Here is a 22,912-nt window from a genome sequence, read left to right as displayed (position 1 = left end):
CACCTCCATGACCAGATCTACCCACACCCACACCTCTTCTTCACACCCTGCTCTGGCATCAGCCCAGCTCTGCCCTTTGACCAGATTTCCTTGTCTAGCCTCAGCTCTGCCTTCAATCCAAGCTCTACTGCTAAGAAAGTCTTGACTATGTAGTAATGGAGGAGGTACACATCTGGAAAAGTTTGAGCACCACTATCCTAGAGCATGCCAGCAGGATGTAAAGCCAGTTAGCACTCAACACTTCGATGCATCCTCCTCCCGTGCTATGCTGCACTGTGCACACAAGCGCAGAAGCATCTCTACCACAACAAACAGGAAGATTCTCACTCCATTTCCTTTACAGCCAGCTAACTGCAGTACTTGTATCTGGTCATACCTTGAAAGTGACTCTGCTTAGAAGCTAATATAGAAAACAACCATCAGATTTCCCAATGATACAGAGGCTTTACATCATTACAAGAAAGCTCAAGATAGTGAATTATCCCTAACAGATAATACTGAAAAGAATAATTTGACCCATCACCATCCAAAATATTGAAGACAAATGGAAGTTTTATTATTTAACAGGCCACTCATTCACGCACAAAAATTATGATAGCAGCAGGAACGTGTACTCACGCTTTCATTTGTATTGAGGGTAAAGTTGATGTCTGACACTCGATCAAAAGAAACACTGCAAAAAAGTAAAGATTATGCACTAAAAGCCAACGAAGATGCTGCAGTTCACACAACTAAGATATTTCATACACTGAACTCTTCACTTGCAACGATACTATGATCTGAAATTATAAAACTTAATTAGCAATTACCCATACAGCAAGAAAAGAGTTTTAACTTATGTGCTTAGGGGTATCATGCCTCCTACTACCATTCAATTAAACATCAAATCATGGGATGTTTTCCATGCAGAAAATCATATGAGACAGATAAGCCAATAACAGATAGACACATGGACACAACAAATCCAATTAAAATAACTTAAATGACCACAATGTGGTGAAATACATCTTAATTGTGCATCTCAATTTCTTTTTCTTAAATAGAAAAATAGTGAACACATAGTTCCAAGGAACGTATACCAAAATGACAAACTTTAAAAAATGAGTTGTGAACTAAGGCCCTAAGTCCATCAAAGAGATCCTTGTAGGCAGATCTCACACCTGCCACTGGACTTCAGGTTTACCAAGAAAGATTCTTTTACATTTAGGGTCCAGTCTTGCAAAGTCAAAATTAATTGTCAACTTATTTACTAAGTAAAGAAACCCAATGACCCTAAAGATCTGTTGGAGGAGAAAGTAAATGAGAAATAAAAGGTCATTAGATATAATCTTTAATGTCAAAGCAGATCAATTTTTAGGCCCAACAATTTAAACAATATCCCTTCAACATAAAAGGATGATCAATCATGTAACTGATCCACCAGGAAAATAACTAAAGAACAGTGAGTTTTACAGCCAGAAAATAGATAAGATTCCAAGCAATGAAGTGATACAGACAATTTTTATGTGAAAGTCCTGTGGCATCTGAAGGGCGATATCAGGTATCAAATTCATAGCGGTAGTTAGATGCATAACCAGGGTTCAACAATCTATGTAATCTACTCACCCATGGCGAGTCGATTACAACCCGGAAGAGCCGGGTTCAGGCAATCTGAGCATGCGCAGAACGATCTGCGCATGCGCAGATCACCGGACAGCATGGCTGGTGAGTGGGGCTCGCCACGGCTCAGCGAGCCCTGTGCATAACCCAAGCAGTATAGCATGCTCGCTCCTGTAATAGGTGCGTACCAAAAATAATGATACCCAAGTACATTTAACTAATTTAAGTTGACCTCTTTTCTAGTCTCCTGTCTCATGAAAGTGAATCTTTATCTCTACAGAGGCTTCCTCTATAATTCCTTTTCCTGTTGAGAAAACAGGAGTCAACCTAAAGTAGTTTCCAGTACTATTTTGCAGGCGAAGTTACAGTAAGGTATCAATAATCAGTATCAACACTAATCTGCCTTGAATATTGAACTAGATGTCTTGGACTGTTTTTGAATTGGTTTTTAAAGGATACTTTCATTTATTTTGCACCAAACTTAATTTAATAAAATTTAAGGATTAGATGAAAACGAACACATTAACAGCTCCAATTTACTCCACTTCTCAAAAGGGATTCTCAAAAGCATGTCTATTTTCTTTTAAGAAATAGAGATCCTCCTAAAGATTGCGTGTGTTTTACTTGGACTAAAAACTATTCCCATTTTTAAGTTCTTCACTTCTCCTAATTGTAGAAAGGTGTGTCTGAAATGCTTTGCTCTTGAAAACTTGATAGATTAACGAAGCCCTTTTTCTTTTTGTCCCCTACACACAAAAAACCCCTCATGGATGTGTTGCTCTTGACAACTTTGCCAGGAAAACTTAATGCAATGCACCATGGTGTACAATATATTCCATGTCAATTTACTGTGCCTAAAAACTATTCCACCTATGAATTCTGTCTATACAAGAGTTATGTACCAGTAGTCATTTGACTTAAGAGAACAGATCCATTGGTTAAGTTTTCTATTAAGAAGTTTAGTTATAAAGTCCACAAGAAATGTCTTCTCTCAGGGCATGTCCACCACAGGAAATTATTTCAAAATAAGTTATTTTGGGAATTATTTCAAAGTAACTATTTCAAAATAAGCTTTCCCCAAGGAAAGCAAGAGTTATTTTGAAACAACCAATCCCTTATTTCGAAATAACGGGCTTGGTAGCGTGGAAACTCTGCTTGTTATTTCAAAATAACCCCCTAGTTTAGTGTAGATCAGGGTTTAAATAGTTTCTGTAGTTGGGGAGGGGACAGAAATAAGAGTTGCTTTGAAAAATTGTTCAGGGAAGCTAATTGGCTCTTCCTGGAGCACTCAGTGTAAGAACTGACCAGACTGGTACTGACAAGTAAAGCCAAATGCAGACAGCTTGGCATTAGTCAAGGCTGCAATTAATAACTGGGACATAATCAAATGCGAAGTGATACAATAAAGAAGACAGCCCAAGTGAAAGCCAGCATAAAGTTATACTTACTTCCCAATGTCATCTTGATCAGCAAACTTCTCATCGTTGAAGCCAAACTGGTCAATAAAATTGGACGTCATTTGTTGCATCTGATAATCAGAAAAGGCCTGGCAACCCCAGGACCAACGACAGTGATATAATGATTCTAATAATACTCTAAATACTATTTGCCCATTTTGCTTCAGAAACAAATTTTGTTAATCTAAACAGCAGATTATAAATTTTTTAAAAAAATGTATAGGTTCTCAGTCACTAAATACACACTGATCCACATTTGATGGCTTTGATGCCAGATTGGTAGCAGCTCTAGTAGGAAAGTTCATCTTCACTCTACATGTGGTTTTAAATACCACTTTTCCAAAACACACTAACAGGACAGCTTAAGGAGAAAAAGCTGCCTTCAACCTTGTCAATATGAAACTTAAACCATGACTCATGGAAGAGAGAACAGAGCACTGTTGTAAATAGAAAAGAAAGTGATGGTTAGAAATTCTCAACTACAAGATCTAACAGTATCTCTTAATTACCCCAAAAAAACAAACAAATCCCACCACAGGTAGAAACCAAAAAAGTTAATGTAAATACCACAAATCTATTAAATTGTTGCCAACTCTCACCATTTTGTCACAAATCTCATGAGATTTAAGGCAATTTTTGTTTTTAAATAGTCTCAACGGGCCTCAGATTACTGCCTTTAAAATTTGTGAATTTTCACTTATTTAAAATAATTTGTTTTTAGTAGGGCTGAAGCCAAACTGATCTTTACCAAAGCAGCTACCATTCTTCACAGAGTCTGCGTACTGAAGTGAGACTACCATCTCCCTTTTTCAAAGAAACTGAAGCCAGGGAAAACTGCCACTTTCTGGACTGTATGGTTAATCAATTAGACAGGAAACAGCCAGAAAACATGAGAATACGGGAAGCGAGAGATGGCTTGAGATGGAGCAGATGCTGAAGAGGAAGACTGATAAGGCACATGAGAAGATAAGGTATCGAAGAACAGGTGATGGCAGAGAGAAAACCATAAGGTTGGGTTGGGGACAGGGAATTATGGAGGAAGATATGAAAAAGGATAGTGAATAAGGAGAGTCTGGCAATCCATAGAATGGCAGCTTTCCACATTCGTAGGGTTTAGACTGATAAAAGGGATCCTCCATTCAAGCAGCAAGTGGAGAAGCCTGCCTTTTTGCATATTGTTTCAAGCAGAATTTTGACCTGAAACATTTACAGGTTTCAATCAATACCTCAAGTCTTTTGAAGTAGACAGCACTATGATTGGCACAACATGTGGCTGACATAGTAATATCAGGCCTTTATTCTCCTGCACTTCCTGTCCATATAAATTATTCCAGTGTTTTTAAGGCAACTTCCCCCCCCCCTTCCTACTTTTCAGAGGAAGATAACTTATTTAATACAATGTGAATGAGAACACTTTCATAAAGGCACTGCGATTTCATCTCAATGATAAATGCAATGATAAAAGATCTGAATTAATGGTGAAAAGTGAATTAGATTTTTAAAAATTCATCAGTTTTGAACTCAACTGCAGGCAGCAACTTCTGTTTTGTCAAATATATAAATTATCCTCATGGCAGTATCTTTTAAAGCCTCATAATGGGAAAAAGCATCCTAGAGAAGTGTTCCAAGAGGTAGTCATCCAAGAATCAGAACCTGCTGATATTTTGACAGGGCAAAGGCAGATACAAGCTTTCCAAAGATGAAAATGGAATCTCTGATATACTTCTACTTGTTGTCTGTAAAATAAAGGGAACTGCAGACAGATGTACGGTACGAGACCCTTTTTGGTGGTACTATCTCTAGGATTTGAACTTCCTTAAGCAAGGCTCACAATGCAAAGGGAGAGGGAAGTAGGTTAATTTTGACATTAAAATGCTAAAAAGGTAGCAAACCAAGCCTAACTTCTTTATGGCTTCAAATTAAGTTAGAAGCCAGGTGTGAAAAGTAATGAAACTTGTCTGAAGATTTTGTTTATAAAAAGGAAAGGAATTCTCTAGCCAGTAAGACAGACATTTTGCGTATACAGGTTGAGTAAAATGTTACAAAATGGTTGGCAAGTACTAATAAAAAAATCACTTAAGTGATAAGCATCAATTTTTTATCCTGGATCCCACAAAAAAAATAATAAAAAAAATAAAATCACTTTTGCCTGAGCCGTCATGATCAAATCTACATTAGGTGTCAGTTATCTAGGGCAGCCTTATAGTTTCTTTGTCTTTTGAAGATGAATTTGGAGAGACTTCCACCAAAAGGAAAACAGCACTTTTCACGTGCAATTATGCAGACTTGCATTTATTCCTTAACTGTGCCTACATCACCAATTTTCTGGAAATTTCATAACACTGCACAAGTATCAGCACAGTTCTCTTTGGTGTTAGCAACTGTAGGATTATTAGTGTACACTGGCTGATTTTAAAAAATGTAACCACTATGTCATCTGACCTTGCTTATAGCAGATTCAGACAACACAGTACAGGCAGTCCCCAAGTTACATGGATCCGACTTATGTCGGATCCGCAGTTACGAACGGGGCCGTCTCCCTGGTCTCCAGCAGACCAGGGAGAGGAAGCAAAGCGGCGGAGCACGCGGGCAGCAGACAGCCCAGACGTGTCTGGACTGTCCTCGTATTCCACCACTTTGCTTCCCGTCCCCCTGGTCTGCAGACCAGGGAGAAGGGGAGCAAAGCAGAGCAAAGCCGCGGAGCCCAAGGGCAGCAGGACAGCCACGGCGCGTCTGGGCTGTCCCGCTGCCCCCGTGCTCTGCGGCTTTGCTCCGGACGCCTGTGGTACAGCAGCTGGGGCGCTGCCGGTTGGTCCCGTAACACCGCTCTGGGCACTACTGGACCAACCCGGCAGCACCCCAGCTGCTCTGCCACAGGCGTCCCCAGTCAGCCGCTGCTGAAACTGACCAGTGGCTGACTACAGGAAGCCCCTGCCCCGGGCTTCCTGGAATCAGCCGCTGATCAGTTTCAGCAGCAGCTGACTTGCGGATGCCTGGGGTTCTTAAGTTGAATCTGTATGTAAGTCAGAACTGGCGTCCAGATTCAGCCGCTGTTAAAACTGATCAGTTTCTGAATCTGGACGCCAGTTCCGACTTACATACAAATTCAACTTAAGAACAAACCTACAGTCCCTATGTTGTACGTAACCCGGGGACTGCCTGTAGTAAAAATGCCAACAGCCCATCTAAGCTCCTCTTTCCCCACTCTTATCGGCACTTGACTAGACAAGAGTTAAGTTTTACCCCAGTGCTCAATGTTTGAGATTACTTGTGTGTGCATTACAAATTCTTTCCTGACGTGCTGTGCAGACTGGAGAACACGTTTCCAATTATGAGGCAGCAGACTCTCCCCCCTGATTAAGAAAGGAAGGTCTTTCAAAAAACTGTCATGAGAATTAATTAGTAAGTTCTCAAAATGATAGAGCTTTAAAATATTTCCGACTGAGGCATCCCACTGGTCAGAGGAATAGATGGAAGGAACACACTTCTTGACTGAAGATTCTTCATTAGAGAGAAATTTAACATTATAGTGGGACTCAGAGCTGAAGAAAAGGAAGGTGGAAGGTTGCCTGTTTTGGTCTGGACCAGTATTTCCTCTAAGCTGCGCAACAGCACAACTTGACAGGTGATTAATCAGTCTCCCACAGTCATATGCTCAGGGCTCCTGCACAGGGAGCTGACTGACCAAGTTAGCCTGATTAATCACCTGAGAAGCTGTGCTGCCACCCAGCTTAGAGGAAACACTGGTCTGGAGCTCAGTAAACCCGGCAAGCAAAAGTAAACCCACCTATGAATAAGTTCACAGAAGATCAGACAAATAAAAGGAAAAGACCGCCAGTATGCTAGACATTACAGTGCTTTTACTTCATCTGGAAAATAGGTCTGCTTTTCCTTACAATATTGTCTCCAGCATACTGTCTTTCACGTTATGCTCAGTTTTTTACAGAAGACAATATCAAGGTTCACGTCCCTATTTCATGCTTAAAAAAAGACAAGAAACCTTCGCACAAACTGCTAAGACACTGAAAAATGTGTGTCACAGCATTACTCCATACAGCACATAAAACAACAGATGTCCATATGCATTTCTCTGTTGGGTCAACTGACAGACAACCTAGGCAAAGCTCACACTGGAGGAGTACACAGTCAGAAGATGGGGCTTGAAAACTATGAAGGGTTTTCTGAACCATTCTACATTCCTACAGAAGCTGCTACCTTGCTAAAGACACCGAGCCCATCAAGTCTAGATTGGTGCAATTAAGATACAGTTTCTAAAATTAACAACCAACCAAACTTTTGGGGAAAAAAGTTTATATGCTTTATAAAAATTATAAAAGTATATAAACTTTAAGAACTACAGTCCACAGTGCTTTAGAATGACAGTTACAAATGGCTAACTGTACAAGCAGCGGTTTAAAAGCTTTTGTTTAGTAACTTGAATCAACAACATCTTTAGAATTGAAGATCTAAATCAATATACACCAGCAGTTCTCAAACTTTTGCAGCCAGAGGATCTCCATTTTTATTTAAAACTAGCAGGTGAGGCCCAACATCAACCAGGCAAAGTCATTTTGCATAGTTTTCACTTACAGGAAAGTTCAAGAAATTAAATATATGTTGTGGATTTTTTTTTATTAATGTGCTTGCAAAAGGGAAGTAAAAGAACAGCTCTAAATTTGTAGGATTTCAACTTCAAACATTCATTTTACTGAATGATTTTACTGAATTTAACAAATAGTACATTTGAATCAGAAACTCATAACGTTTCCGTAATAAGTTTGAATTATTTTGTGCTTTGAAACAGTAAAAATTCTTTGCACTAAAATGACAATTGAAAAGGCATCTCAATTTTAAAAGTTAGCAAATATTTTTATGAACTCTGTACAGTCATGACTTTTTTCCGATGAAAAACAAAAATAATTATTGCAGCCTTTCACCCACCATATTCCAATGTAAAAAGTAGTGTATTCAGCTAATAAGTGGCAGGATTGTTTATGCAAAATTTGGTATCTGTAGATGCTTGCAAAGTATTGCTTTATTCTGCACAAATAAATCCACAAACAAATTCACTCATGGGCATGCAGGAGATAATAGGACAGAGGTTGAAGAGTTGAACAACAGAGCTGGTAGCCCCAAACATGATTTCATCTCTCCACTGAGTGCACCATCTCCATTCTTCGCTCTCCCTCCCAATGTGTCGGGCACACTCCCTTCAGTACCCTCACAGATCCAGTTTGAAAGACGCTAATGCACACTGTATTCAGATTTTGTCCATTAAAAGCCGGTTATCAGATCAGTGTTCCCCATATGTTTTTTGTTTCTACTGGTGGTGCACATTCACACAACACATGCCTCAAATTTATTCTGCTCATGGATGGCAAAAATCCACACACAGATAGAAAAGATTAGAGGGAACACTGCATCACGTGCGTCAGCGACAGCTTTCATTTTCCTCCTCTGCCACCAGAGGAATAAAAAAGTACTTTGCAAATGAAATAATGCTAGTACAGACTAGCTGTCAACCTTCATGTCAAAAATGGCAAAGTATCAGAAGGGCTTCTAAACACTATTTTCTAAATTAAGTACTGACCCAAGTAGACCATTCTACAGTTAGTTGATACGCTCAAAAACATTACTCAGTTGTGTGGTATTATCATATTAAAACCTGCATCATTGTCAATTACCACATTATGAGCACCTACAGAACTTTAAACTGAACAGTGCATAGATTAATTTATATAGTGCCCAGTTTCAACACCAAATTCTCCAAATGTGATTTTATATCAAATGCAAACCCTAAAGACAAAAAACCCACAGAAAAGCTACCTCTATAAAGTAGGCAAATCCCTACATAATAACACTGTTAAATGAATTTAACTCACTTGCTGCAAGGAAGAATCCTGTGAAAAACCAGTTTCTTTAAAGTCTATTTCGTCATCACTGGATGAATGAATGTGACAGGTAGTAACCTAGACAAAAAAAAAGTTTAGATACCTTTTTAATATAAACAAAAGGCTTTGGCATAGAATTTTGATGCAAAGTCAATTTCATTGCAAAAAGATAGACTAGAAGTTTTAGTCAAGTAAACAGTATTTCAACTGTAAATGTGTATCTTGCTTGCACTAAAATGTTATTCGCATGCCACTATTGGCATCAGACACCTCTGAATAATTCCATCTTTAATATCTGAAAAAACTAACAATAGTTACCTTCAGTGGATGTAACTTAATAGGTCCAAACAGGATAACACGGGAGCAATTTTAATTTTACCATTAGATACAATATGAAATTATTCCAGTTAATAAGGGAGTTTTGCCATGAAAATGTGCTTGTTAACAATTCTGTCAATTAAGTGTGGTAGTCATTCACTGTGAATCAAAAGACCTTTTACCCCATACAGCACTACACATTTTTGAAGGTGCAAGCTCAATTTGCTTTCTACTGAAAAATTGGCCACTGCTGCAGTCAGCCCTTGTATGGCTGACCAGTGTCCAATATACAATTGTTATGTGCCTGTAAACCTGTTAAATCATCTACAAGGGGAAAGCCATATTTTTAAACCCCTAAAACTTAAAAAAATGCAACCATTTTTAGAGTTACAAATAAGTTCTTGAGCCTCAAAAGTACTGAGTGCCCACTACTTTATTCTCAGCACCTAGTAACTTTACCAAAATCAGGTTTGGTAATGCTGTCTACAAAGACTAAAACACTGTGTAGAACAATTGTTTTCAACCTGTGATCTGAGGTCTGCAAACTGTGCTTAAGGGCCAGTGTCAAAATTGAACAAGGACATTTGTACCACCTGCTATTTTTCATAATTCTTCCGCCCCATTTTTTCATCCCATGTGGTCTGTGGGTGTTTGCCCCAGTCTGGTTAGGCCCTGCTAAGAAGCCCTAAAACGGTGACTTATGAAAATAAAAGTTTCAGAGTCCAGAAAAGGCATTCTGTTTATCTGATCAAAGGTGTGTGAAAACCTCCATCTAGGAGTCAAAACCCTCAAGTGGCTGTCATTACCACAGAAGCCCACAATTTAGTACCCTCTCTTATCCTGTAGCCAAATGCTATTCTAAGCACTGCAATGTTTATAGTTGAATTTAGTTCAGTTTTCTGTCTATGACTTGTGACCGGAGCCAAGAGACCACAGGTTGAATTTCCAAAGTGGTTTGCACCTCCATACTTATTTTTTAGGAGTCTTCAAATGAAAAAAAAGCTTGAAAACCTCTGGTATAGAAGGAACAGTGACCAATTCTTCTTTGTTATTTTTAAATAAATTATCCACGCTCCAAAATAAATTGAGTCTATTTATAAATAAAGAACAACTTTAACATATAATGCGTAGCCCCCCCCCAAAAAAATCAGTTTTACTCCCTAAAAACTACCCAGTCTGAGAAAAAATTCTAGAAATACAGGCAGTCCCCGAGTTACGCGGATCCGACTTATGTTTTCAACCTGTGATCTGAGGTCTGCGAACGGGGCCCTTCCTCTCCCTGGTCTCCAGTAGACCAGGGAGAGGAAGCAAAGCGGCGGAACACGCGGGCAGCGGACAGGGGTGTCTGCTGCCCACGCGCTCCGCGGCTTGGCTCTGCTTTGCCCCCCCCCTCCGGTCTGCAGACCAGGGGGACGGGGGGGGGGGGGGGGCCAAAGCAGAGCCAAGCCGCGGAGCGCGCGGTCAGCTGACAGTCCAGACGCGTCTGGGCTGTCCTCTGGCCGCGTGCTCCGCGACTTGGCTCTGCTTTGCCCCCCTCCCCCCCCCCCCCGCCCGGTCTGCAGACCAGGGGGACGGGGGGGAGGGCGCAAAGCAGACCCAAACAGCTGACCGCACACGCTGCAGCTTGGCTCTGCTTTGCATCCCCCTCCCCCTGGACTGCAGACCAGGGGGACGAGGGGGGGGGGGGGGAACCAAAGCAGAGCCAAGCCGCGGAGCGCGCGGCCAGCTGACAGTCCAGACGCGTCTGGGCTGTCCTCTGGCCGCGTGCTCCGCGGCTTGGCTCTGCTTTGCCCCCCCGTCCCCCTGGTCTGCAGACCAGGGGGACGGGGAACAAAGCAGAGCAAAGCCATGGAGCCCGAGGGCAGCAGGACAGCCACGGCGCATCTGGGCTGTCCCGCTGCCCCCGTGCTCCGCGGCTTTGCTCCGGACACCTGTGGTACAGCAGCTGGGGCGCTGCCAGTTGGTCCCGTAGTGCCGCTCTGGGCACTACTGGACCAACCGGGCAGCACCCCAGCTGCTGTGCCCCAGGCGTCCTGATTCAGCCACTGCTGGTCAGTTTCAGCAGCGGCTGAATCAGGACGCCTGGGGCAGAGCAGCTGGGGTGCTGCTGGGTTGGTCCAGTAGCGCCGAGGAGCTGCGGCGCTACTGGACCAACCCAGCAGCACCCCAGCTGCTCTGCCCCAGGCGTCCCCAAGTCAGCCGCTGCTGAAACTGACCAGTGGCTGACTACAGGAAGCCCCTGCCCCGGGCTTCCTGGAATCAGCCGCTGATCAGTTTCAGCAGCAGCTGACTTGGGGATGCCTGGGGTTCTTAAGTTGAATCTGTATGTAAGTCAGAACTGGCGTCCAGATTCAGCCGCTGTTGAAACTGATCAGTTTCAGCAGCGGCTGAATCTGGACGCCAGTTCCGACTTACATACAGATTCAACTTAAGAACAAACCTACAGTCCCTATCTTGTACGTAACCCGGGGACTGCCTGTATACAAATAAAAAAACAGCACTATTTTGCTATGCAATATATTTGAATTTGCAGCCTTGTGGAAAATACCACTTGTTTTAAACAATGTAACTAAATAACCCAATAAGTCCTTGGAAATATTCAAGAGAGGGTTACTCACCCTCTGCAGTAATTGAGGTTCTTTGAGATGGGTGCCCTGCGGGTGCTCTATCTTAGGTGCTTGTGTGCCACAGTGAGCTTGGCCAGAAGATTTCTGTAACAATGCTTGTGGATAAGCTGTTCGTGCATGCACAGTACCCCTCATGTGGCAGGCAGCTAAAGAGCATGCACGAGCCACGAACCCTTCAGTTCCTTCTCTGCCCCAGGAGGTATGTGCAGGGCTCGACAAACCGCTCTTTCTACTTGCCTCTGGCAAGTAGATTTCAGCCGGTCGCTCCGTTCACCGGTGCTGCGTGCATGAGCAGTGCTGGTCTGGCGCATGCACGGTGTGGGGCCAGCGAGTAGATCTCACCACGGTTTGTCGAGGCCTGGGTATGTGTGATGATACACCAAAGCAAAAGGGAGGAAGGGCAGGTGGTGGAGAACCCACAGAGACATCCATCTTGAAGAACCTCAATTACTGCAGAGGGTGAGTAACCCTCTCTTCTTTGAGGCTGTCCCTGTGGGTACTCCACCTGAGGTGATTATGAAGCAGTGTGTCCACTGGAGGTGGGTACTTCTGTCAGCATAATGTCTTCATGGACAACTGTGAGGATGGAGTGGCTGAACAGGGTTCCTCTAGATGGGTATATGTCTAGCGTACAGTGGGTCATGAAAGTATGGGCGGACAACCAGGTAGCTGATTTACAAATATCTAACAAGAGAATGCCCTGGATATACGCCATTGAAGCAGCCATGGCTCTGGTTGAGTGCGCACGAAGTTGTGGAGGCAGATCTTTGCCAAAGGCTGAATATACCAGTCTTATGCACTCCACTATCCATTTGGAAAGTCTCTGAGAGGAAATGGGGAGTCCCAGAGATGGTTCTGTAGTTGAAATGAATAATCTGTTGGTTCTGTGGATGTGTGGTTCTATCTGTGTAGAACATGATGGCCCTGCAGAAATCAAGGGTATGAAGCATTGTCTGCGTTTTGCTGTGAAGTTTGGGAAAGAAAACAGGTAAGTTGATAGGGTTTATTGCAGTGGAACGCAGAGGGGATCTTAGGCCTCACCCAAAATTCATGCCTAAGTACCACTGGGTCTTTATGGAAGACCATAAATGGTGGGCCCATCATGAGGGCCGCAATTTCTCCAACCCATCTTCCGGATATTATAGCCACAAGGAAGGCCACCTTCATGGAGAGGTGGAGTAGCAAGCATGTTGCCATTGGTTCAAAGGGCTCTCTCATTAGGGCTGTAAGAAGGAGATTGAGGTATCAGATGCAGAGTGGTGGTCTGATGGGCGGGTAGGTGTTTCACAGACCTTTGAGAAACCTTTTAGTTATGGGGTGCATGAACACTGATGTATTGTCTATTGGTTGGTGTAGAGCTGTGATTGCAGCGAGATGTACTTTAAGGGAGGCTCAGGAAAGGACTGAGTTCTTAAGCTTCATGATGTATTGCAGGATCGCAGGTAGTGGAGCTGAGGCCGTATCAAGGTTGTTTCTTTGAGATGAAGCAAAGAAGCGTTGCCATTTGTACAGGTATACTTTTCAAGTAGATGTTCTACGGCTATTGAGGAGAATTTCTTGGACTCAGTTTGTGCATTGTGATGCTATAAGAGTAAGCCTCTGAGGAACCACGCCAGGAGCTGGAAAGAGCGGAGGTATGGGTAATGGAGGTGGCTGCAGTGCTGGTTGAGGAGATGCGAGGGAGACGCCATGGCCGCTTGAACAACATGTGGAGCAGGTAAGTGTACTAGTCCAGTCTGGGGCTAAGAGGTTAACATTGCCCCTTCCATTCGGATCTTGTTGACCACCCGATGGAGAAGAGGTATCAGTGGAAAAGCATAGAGGAGTGCTATGTCCCAGCGGATTGTGAATGAGTCTCCCAGGGAGTGTGAGCCAATGCCGACTCGTGAGCAGTACTGTGGGCATTTTTTGTTGGTATGGGTCACAAATCTATCTGGGGAAAACCCCAGCACTGGAAGATTTGGTGCAAGATGGTGGGATCTATTTCCCACTTGAGGTTGGACGAAAAATTCCTGCTGAGTCCTCTGTGGTATTGTCTTTGCCTGCAAGGTGTGAGGCAATTAAGATTACATTGTGTGCAATGCACAAGGTCCAGAGGTGGACTGCTTCCTTGCACAGGGGGTAAGATCTGGCCCCTCCCTGCCTGTTGATGTAGAACATTGCAGATTGGTTGTCTGTAAAAATCTGCAAAGGTGAATTGGAGAATACCGCATGGAGCTCAAGGATACCGATATGCAGAGTGATCTCTGCGGGCAACCATCAGGCTAGTGTGGTAAAGGGGCTCAAGGTGGGCTCCCCGGCCTAGTAGGGACATATCCGTGGTGATCGAAAAGAAGGGGGCTCGTTTATGAAAGGAGACACCAGTGCACACATTTTGTGCATTCAACCACCACTGAAGCGACTTCCTGATGGTGAGTGGCACCGAGAGCAACTTGAGGAGATTGTGTTTTCATGGTCTGTATACTGTGCTGAGCCAGTGTTGTAGTGGCCTCATATGCAATTTGGCATGAGGGACTATGGTGGTGGCTGCTGCCATGCGGCCTAGGAGTTGGAGACATGCTCTGGCAGGTAGTTGGGGAGCTGTGCAATGGAGTTGGATAAGCTTCTGTATGGCTAGGAATCTGTGATGGGGCAGACACGCAGTGGTACAATCTAATCGAGCCCCTATAAACTCTAGCACCTGGGTTGGTTCAAGCTGACATTTTGAGAGGTTTATATGGTGGCCTACGGATCTAAAGAGTTCCATGGTGGTAATGACTGATTCTTGTGTCTGTTGAAGGGAGTCAGCCCTTATAAGGCAGTCGTCCAAATAATGAATGATGTACACTTCCTACCTGAGCATATGAGCTGCAACTACTGGCAGTACCTTGTAGAATACTCTTGGTGTGGTAGAGAGGCCAAAAGGGAGTATCATGTACTGGAAGTATTGTCCACCCATAGTAAATCTAAGATATTTCCTGTGCACAGGATGGGTAGGCACATGGAAATATGTATCCTGGAGGTCGAAAAGTCGCCAACCAGTCATCTTTGTTGAGGGAGGGAATAATGATGGAGAGGGTAACTATGCGGAAGTGTTGGGAAAGGACATACCTGTTGAGGCCTCTGAGATCTAAGACTGGCCTCCATACCCTGACTTCTTTTCCATGTGGAAATATTGGGAATAAAAGCCAATGTTGCAGTATTGGAGGGGCCACTTGATCGCCATCAAAGCAGTGGATTTCTTGGCATAGGACAAACTTGTGAGATGGGTCCCTTAAGAGGGACAGGGTGGGTGGTTGGAGTTTTGGAATGGACAGGAACGATATGCAGTATCCCTTCTTTATGATGTCCAACACCCACTTGTCGGATGTTATGAGGCACTAGTGGTGATAGAAAGATGCTAGCTGTTGTGTGGATATTGGAGTGCCATGAAGGACAGGAGGGGAGGGATGAATTTGACAACTCCCAATCTGAACTTCAAAACCTTTATTATTAGAGGAATGGAACGTGGTAGGCTGCTTGGCAGACTGTCACCTTCTGCTCTGGTGTTGTCACCTTCTCTGATCATACTGCTTTTATGGTTGAGTAAAGAAGGCAGGTCTGAATCTCTGAGTATAGCCCTTATTTTGTTTACGTTTCTGCACAGGAACCTGGATGCCCAGCATACAAAGAGTGGCTCTGGAATCTTTCATGGGATGCAACAAAGTGTCGGTTGACTCTGTGAAAAGCTTTGGGTCCTCAAGTGGGAGGTCTTCGACGCTTGTCTGGACCTCTTTTGGAAAGCTAGATATGTGGAGCCAGGATGCTCTCCACATCATGACCATGGCTGCAAGGGAACAAGTGGTGGTGTCAGAGACGAGGGAGGCCTGTAGGGCTGTCATGGCTATTAGGGAGCCCTCATTTGTGTTGGCTTTAAATTGTTCCCTTGTTTGTTCTGGAAGGTACTTAATAAAGGTGGATAATCTGTTCGAAAATGAGATGTGTATATTTTGCCAGCACAGCAGTGTAGTTCAAGATTCATAGCTGGAGGGAGGCAGATGAGTAGGCTTTTCTACCCATGAGATCAAGCCATTTCCACTCATCAGCAGGAGTGGATTTTGGCAAGGTATGTTTGGCTTACTGGTTGGCAGCATCAAGTATGAGGGAGTTGGCAGAAGGGTGTGTGAAGAGGATCTCCGCACCCTGTGAGGAGAAAATATTATGTCTATCTGCCTTTTTGCCCACTGGAGATATGGAGGCTGTGTGTTTGCCACAGGTGTTTAGCAGGATCTATGAGGGCAGGGTCCATGGGTAGAGCTAGTCTGACGGCTGGCGTAGCATGTAGGATGCTGGTGAGCTGTCATTAGGTGTCAGGCTAGGTCATTAATGAGATCTTGAATGCATCAGCCACCCTTCTAAAAAGGTCTTGAAAAGCCCTGAAATCATTGCCTAGTGAGGGTGGTGGTGGTATGAGGACATCCTCTGGAGAAGAGGACAGCTGAATTGGCAGGGGAGATAATCATTCGAGTCATAATCACTGAAAGGGTGTTTGATCCCTGGACACATCTAGGGAGGTCACCAATGTGAGTCTCGAGTGAGCCTGACTAGCATGATGGTATTGTTGCTGCTGCTGGTGTGTTCCCAAAAATGCCCAGGGATCCAGCAGGGCCAAGTGGGAGGCATGGGCATGAGAGGCGGCAGCCACTGGTTGGGGTGCCACTGAGGCATCCTTGGTTGTGGCTGAGATAGTGTTTGAGAGAGACACAGCTTCCTCCTCACTTTATAAAGGAGGTGCAGAAGCTGTTATATTTGCTGAAGAGAACCTGGCAAGTGTCAGAGAGGCATCCATACTGAAAAGTGGAGTAGTGGGTACAGAGGTAACTATTAACAGGTCTGTAGATATAAAAGAATAAGCTTGAGGCATGGGCAGCAGGAGTTACTGTGGCTGAGCGCCTTTTGCCTTGCCAGGTAACGGGGCAGGCGCCCACGCTGACAAAGTTGAGTGTGGGGCTTTAGTAGAACCGCTATTTTTAGAAGTATCTGAGCGCAGAGTCGGCACAGGCGGTGCTTGGGTTGTCTTGAGTTTTTGTGCCACAAGGGGCTTAGGCTTTTGCTAGCCTGTTTCGCAACAGGACTTGGGACCCTCAAGGCGCAGTAGGTGATAACAATCCCGGCAAGCTCCTGTCCGAAGCCCCCACAAGGGATGGAACTGGCTTAGAGTTGTGGGATCACCCTTTCTTGGGTGAAGGAGATTCCCTGCTAGCATCTGCATGTATCCTCTTAGACTGTTTAGAGGTTTCAGAGCCTGCAGCTGAGATAGCTGCGGATGCCTTGTCTGACATCGCCGCTGAGAGAGTGTAAGCGGGGATGCAGATGCAGGGAAGCCAGAGTCTAAAGTTGGTCAGATGGCCATCCAAGCGAGATAGCTAAAACTGAAACTTATCTCACTATATTTGCTCCGGCTGTCAGGGCTCTGAAGAGCACACTGAATTACTCTGTGTTACTCCCTCAGGCAGTGGAGATAAGCGAACGCCCTTCATGGTGGGAAATATACAAACGGTAAATAGGTGGCATCCGAGCACCAGCCGCTGTGGTATATGCCTGAGGGAAGGTGGGTTCTGAGGAGGTCACTGTGAAAGTTCTCCTCAGATAGATTAAAAAAAAAAAAAAAAAGATTAAAAGTAGTAAAACCAGTAAAAACACCGAGGGGAGAGCCCTTGGTGGGAGATCCTTGCAAGGGCAAAGAGGCAGGCAGTGAGCCTCCATTTATTTGCAGTTCTGTGGTCTGTCGCAAAAGAAAGTTTTTTGTTTTGTTTTTTTATCTTCTTAGAGTAAAAGAAAAATGATTTAAAAAATAAATCTGACTAAAACACTATGGTAAAAGGCTAACTGTGGAGCTCAATGCAGAGTACATTGTGAGTTCCAACCGGCACTAGTGCAGGCAGAGAAGGAACTGAAGAGTTCGTGCATACGCGTTAGCTGCCTAGCGCATGACAGGTACTGCGCATTCACAAACAGCCTATCCACAAGCACTGCTATAGAAATCTTCCAGCCAGGTGCGCTGTGGCACCTAAGTACTTAAGGTGGCACACCCACAGGAACAGCCTCAAAGAAGTTGCCAATTACTTATACATTATCATGTGAGTCGGGCATACATTATATTTTTCATTTGAAAACTTGTTTTACACCTCAATTAGGCATCATCATGTGGGACTGAGTATATCATGTCATCTGATCTTCCCTTCTAGTCTACCAGAACCCCATCTACTTAGGATTAAACACAAACCCAAAGCTCTTATGTCAACTTCAAATTGCTTGCATTTTAACACAGAAATGAAAACAAACCAAAGTAAACATTTTATCAAAATTTCAACTAACTGAATTAGCTTTCATTTACATTTAGGCATAACTGCAAACAAACCAACCCTTCAGGATTCTTATAAAACTCTTCACTTACACAGAAAAGCATTAGATTGAGAGAGCAATATTTGAACTTTTCTCTAGTAGGTGTCAGACAAAAACAAATGTTTTTACAGTTTGGTAGAAAAGTTGGAAGCTGCCAGTGTTATTTACAAGTACCTACTGCATATTCACTACTAGCTGTAATTTCCGTCTTCTTGAATGGAGCAATTTACTATTAGGATATATGAGTTAATATTCAAATGTGTACCTTTTCTCCACCAAAATCTAATAATCAATCAATTTATTGATCCCTAGTAATTATCACCATCATTAGACTAGGACTGAAAGGGGATTAAGACTTTAAAAAAAAATCAGTAAATGTCAGTAAATTGCTATTTCACCATATACAAAGAAATCAAACAAATAATCAAAATGTACAGATAAACAAATTAAGAAAAATGTTTAAGAATTTAGAGCTGAATTTAAGGACTTTTTAATATTTTAACATTTGAGGATGATAATCTGTTCTAACTATTCTAAAGTTTCAACATTTGGAAGCTCACTATTTGTCATTAAACTGTCTGATCATTCTCTCTTACCCTCCTTCACTTCCCATGGTCTAACCCTTCTGTAATTTACTTAAACCGTGAAAATGTAAATAGGTAATTGGAAAAGAGTGCTTAAAACCCATCATCTTGCACAATTGTGAAACTGAAATTGATAAAAATAGAAAAAACTTAATATAGAAAGTCATAAAAAAATTGAACTCTGCCAAGTCTAAAAAAGACATGAGTATCAATACAACTATAGAAGAGGAGAAGTTACTCACATTGAATATCTTTATGATGATTAGTTATTTCAATGAAGTTCCAACAGCAAACTGGCTTAAAAAATTGTATTTTTTAGGGTTTTTGTCAGCTGAGTTAGTTTACACGGAAAGATCAGACCTCCATTTGTGAGACTTACAGTTGTCAAACTCAAAGATATTTACTATAGAAGAGCTAAGAGTCCTGCAGTTAGCTTAAGATGCTTGAACTGAACATGAGAAGATCCAGTATTAAACTCGGTTGGCTCCACTTTGGTTAGAATTCTTTTGGGTATGCAGTTTTAAAAGGGACAGGGGATATTGATATCAAAGAAAGTTAATAGTCTAGTAGTCTATCTGGTCTAAACATTTAGGCTGACTTAAAACTTGCTGAAGGAGGCCGTGAGAGCACAACACTAACAATCTATATTTTCGATGAATGTTTCTTGAGTTAGGTTATTAACAACTGTGGCAAGATGTTTTACCTCAGGAAAAAAATTCTCAAACAAAGCAATTTTATTGTTCCATATCATTATCTAAATCATGCAACATTTCTAAATATTAGGAGGCTCTGACGATTATAACCTGGATCAGAGTAATCTGGATCTGACCTGTGGGCCATTTTCATAATGTTATAAACACAACAAGTTCATTTTTCTCCGCCATTAAGATGCATTGTTTTCTTGAATAATTACCAATGCAGTTATGGTTTGTATCCACAACAGATATCAGAAAGCCAATGAATTCATTGTTTTGATGCCTCTGTTAGGCAACATTGGGGGGGGGGGGGTCTGTATTTTTATTTCATACATTGCGTTCTGCTGTGAATAAATGTACTTTCTTAGAAACTGCTGGGCTGATTCTGAATGGAAAACTTATAAACAGAAGTCCTAGTCCCTTTTAGATGTACAAAGTGATTGAGTACCATAATTTCAGATTAAGTTTAAGACACAAGGAGATAAGTTTTCAGAGTACTTTGTATAGATGTGGGATTTTTTTTAAGAAGAAAATTAGTTTGGGTCACATGTTAAGTCAAATAAGGAGAAGACAGGTATTTTAGAACCTGAGCATGGTGTGATACTACAGAATGCAACTAGTTTAGACTTTGGCTCATTAAGACAACATTTCTCTCAACTCTGTCCTCTTAAAAGCTAAATGACACCCTGAAACTCTTGATTTGCTAGGCTAGTAGTGGACAGAGCAGTATTTGTGAACTAAGTAGTAGCAGAATGCTACCACTACACAGAAAACACTGTGTTACATTATGTTGATCCAGCTGTATTTAACTTGATTCTGCTTTTCTCTGTAGATCTTTCATTGCTTTGCTCTCATCTGAAATTTTTAATAAATTAAGAACAGATTTGACAATCTTTATTCATTTTGTTTCAAATTAATAATGAATTATTGCCACAAAAGTGAACCCACAAATAAATCAATCATTCTTGGACAAGTTTTAAAAATCACAACTTTAAGGAGGCCCAAGTAAGCAAGCACCTCGGTTAAAAAAAAGATCATAATCTTTAAAACACAACAAAAGAAATCAAGCTTATCCTATTTTGAATTGAGGCGCCTGATTGCTGTTACACTGACACTTTTGCCTTTAAATATCATTAACAGAAAATGCTGCCTTGGTCTCAATTCTTCAAGCAACTGTGGAGTTGCCAAGACCCTGAAGTGACATCTTCCTGTTGGAAGCTACTTTGAGTGAGACAATATAAAATGAGCCTAACTCCAAACACCCTGGCAAAACTATATTAATTGGCAATAAGGCAGCCATATTTGCAAAGGAAACTAGAGAAGTGCCAATTGGACGTTGCAGCTACTTGAAAGGTTTGCTGACATTCTTAGAAGCATGATGGCTGGAAAGGCGGCAGTGCAACTGTATCCCTGATACATGAGAAAAGGATGCCCTTATAAGCAGCAAACTCTCTCAGACCCAGACATCTTTCTATCCAAGTGCAAACAGATGATCATCATACCCAATGGACACCAGGTGAAAAAAATTACAATAATCTATGGGGCATGTAGATTGTAGTAAAAGGTTATGCTATACTCTCAAAAAAATGAAGAACCAACTAATCAGCGGAGCTCTCAATACTAGAGGCTCTCAAACTAAGCTTCTACACAAACTTCCTCTTGGCTAGAATTGTACAATAACCCAACAAGCCATCGACAATGCTCACTTCACTAACCTACAGAAGAAAAAGGACAATAAACTACTTAAATTCCTACATGCCTCAGAATATTTCAACTAACCTAACACTGTCATCTTATTCAACCACACTCTTTGCTGGCAAAAGATTCTGTCCTCTCAGGGATTCTCTCTGTTCTACCACCCCCACAAATACGATTCTGTTTTGTGGTGATCTAGAAGCCTATTTCCCCCCTCTCCGTCTAAAGGAATATTTCCAACACACTGCTAAATACACCAATCCTCAGGATACCCCATGCCAATCCCACAAGAGGAAATCCTCTATGTGGATCCCTCCTGGTGGTTGTAACAGTCTGAACTTCTATATTGATTGTTTCCACAAACATCCACCAGCCGACATTAACAAACATGAGGCATATAACCTCAGCCATGCAGAACACCATGCTATACACAGTCTCAAAAAAAATTCTAACATTATCAAAGAGGCTGACAAAAGGGGGTGCTATAAAAGTCATTAACAGAACAGATGACCAACAGGAATCCATCAGATTCTACAGGCTTCTTGCCTCTGATCCCACTAAAGAATACCAAAAAAACCCTACATCTGTCTGCTCATGAAACTCCCTGCTGTAACAGCACCAAATCCCCAACCACAAACCTAGAAATCCCAGACTTCCCATCGTGTCAGGCATTGGCACACTTAAAACAGGATTATCTGGGTTATGCTGACTCTCTCCTCAGACTGTATGCTACCAACACTCCTAGCTACCTTCGAGATACCATTGACTCCATGAAGAAACTACAGACATCAGTAATCTTCCTGAGAACACCCTCCTGCCACCATGGATATAGAAGCTCTTTACACCAACATTCTACACAACAATGGATTACTGGTTATAAGGGACACTATCCTTGATGATGCCACTGCAAATCTGGTGACTAAGCTTTGACTTTGTCCTTACCCGCAACCATTTAAGTAAAAATCTTAAGAGCCAAAATGTTCCATAGAATCTTTATGGATAGTAATTCCATGCTCCAATAATAAGAATATAGCAGTAGGGATATATTATCGACCACCTGATCAGGACAGTGATAGTGACTATGAAATGCTAAGGGAGATTAAAGAGCCTATAAGTTAAAAAATTTGATAGTGGGGGATTTCAACTATTCCCATATTGACTAGGTACACATCACCTCAGGATGGGATGCAGAGATAAAATTTCTTGCTACCTTAAATGACTGCTTCTTGGAGCAGTTAGTTCTGGAACCCACAAGGGGAGAGGCTATTCTTGATTTAGTCTAAAGTGGTGCACAGGATCTGGTCCAAGAGGTAAATATAACTGGACCACATGGAAATAATGACCATAATATAATAAAATTTAACATCCGTGTGGTGGGAAAAACACCTCAGCAGCCCAACACTGTGGCATTTAATTTTAGAAAGGGGGGAACTACAAAAATGAGGAAGTTAAACAGAAATTAAAAGGTACAGTGACAAAAGTAAAATAAAATCTCTGCAAGCTTCATGGAAACTTTTCAAAGACACCATAATAGGAGCCCAACTTAAATGTATACCCCAAATTAAAAAACAGAGAACCAAAAAAGTGCCACCGTGGCTTAATAACCAGGTAAAAGAAGCAGACACAGGTAAAAACATATCTTTTAAAAAAGTGGCTATCAAATCTTAGTGAGGAAAATAGAAA

At 42.2% G+C, this 22,912-nt stretch overlaps 1 protein-coding gene across 10 annotated transcripts in view; it reads right to left on the bottom strand.

Moving 5' to 3' along the window:
- PPP6R3 (protein phosphatase 6 regulatory subunit 3) overlaps positions 1-22,912 on the bottom strand; it is a 144,496-nt gene that overhangs the window by 39,516 nt on the left and 82,068 nt on the right. For 8 of the 10 annotated variants that reach the window (XM_075928324.1, XM_075928323.1, XM_075928320.1 and 5 more), the window contains 3 exons: positions 8,939-9,025; positions 3,048-3,145; positions 619-673 (listed from right to left, as the gene is read on the bottom strand). In XM_075928324.1, the coding sequence (XP_075784439.1) occupies positions 619-673; positions 3,048-3,145; positions 8,939-9,025 (240 nt within the window). The remainder of the gene's footprint in view (positions 1-618; positions 674-3,047; positions 3,146-8,938; positions 9,026-22,912) is intronic. The other 2 variants (XM_075928328.1, XM_075928330.1) reach the window with 2 other exon arrangements.

The sequence above is a fragment of the Pelodiscus sinensis genome, chromosome 4 (assembly GCF_049634645.1).
Source record: "Pelodiscus sinensis isolate JC-2024 chromosome 4, ASM4963464v1, whole genome shotgun sequence".
Lineage (NCBI taxonomy): Eukaryota > Metazoa > Chordata > Testudines > Trionychidae > Pelodiscus > Pelodiscus sinensis.
The sequence above is the reverse complement of the archived record's forward strand: the minus strand, read 5'-3'. Positions and strand labels throughout refer to the sequence as shown.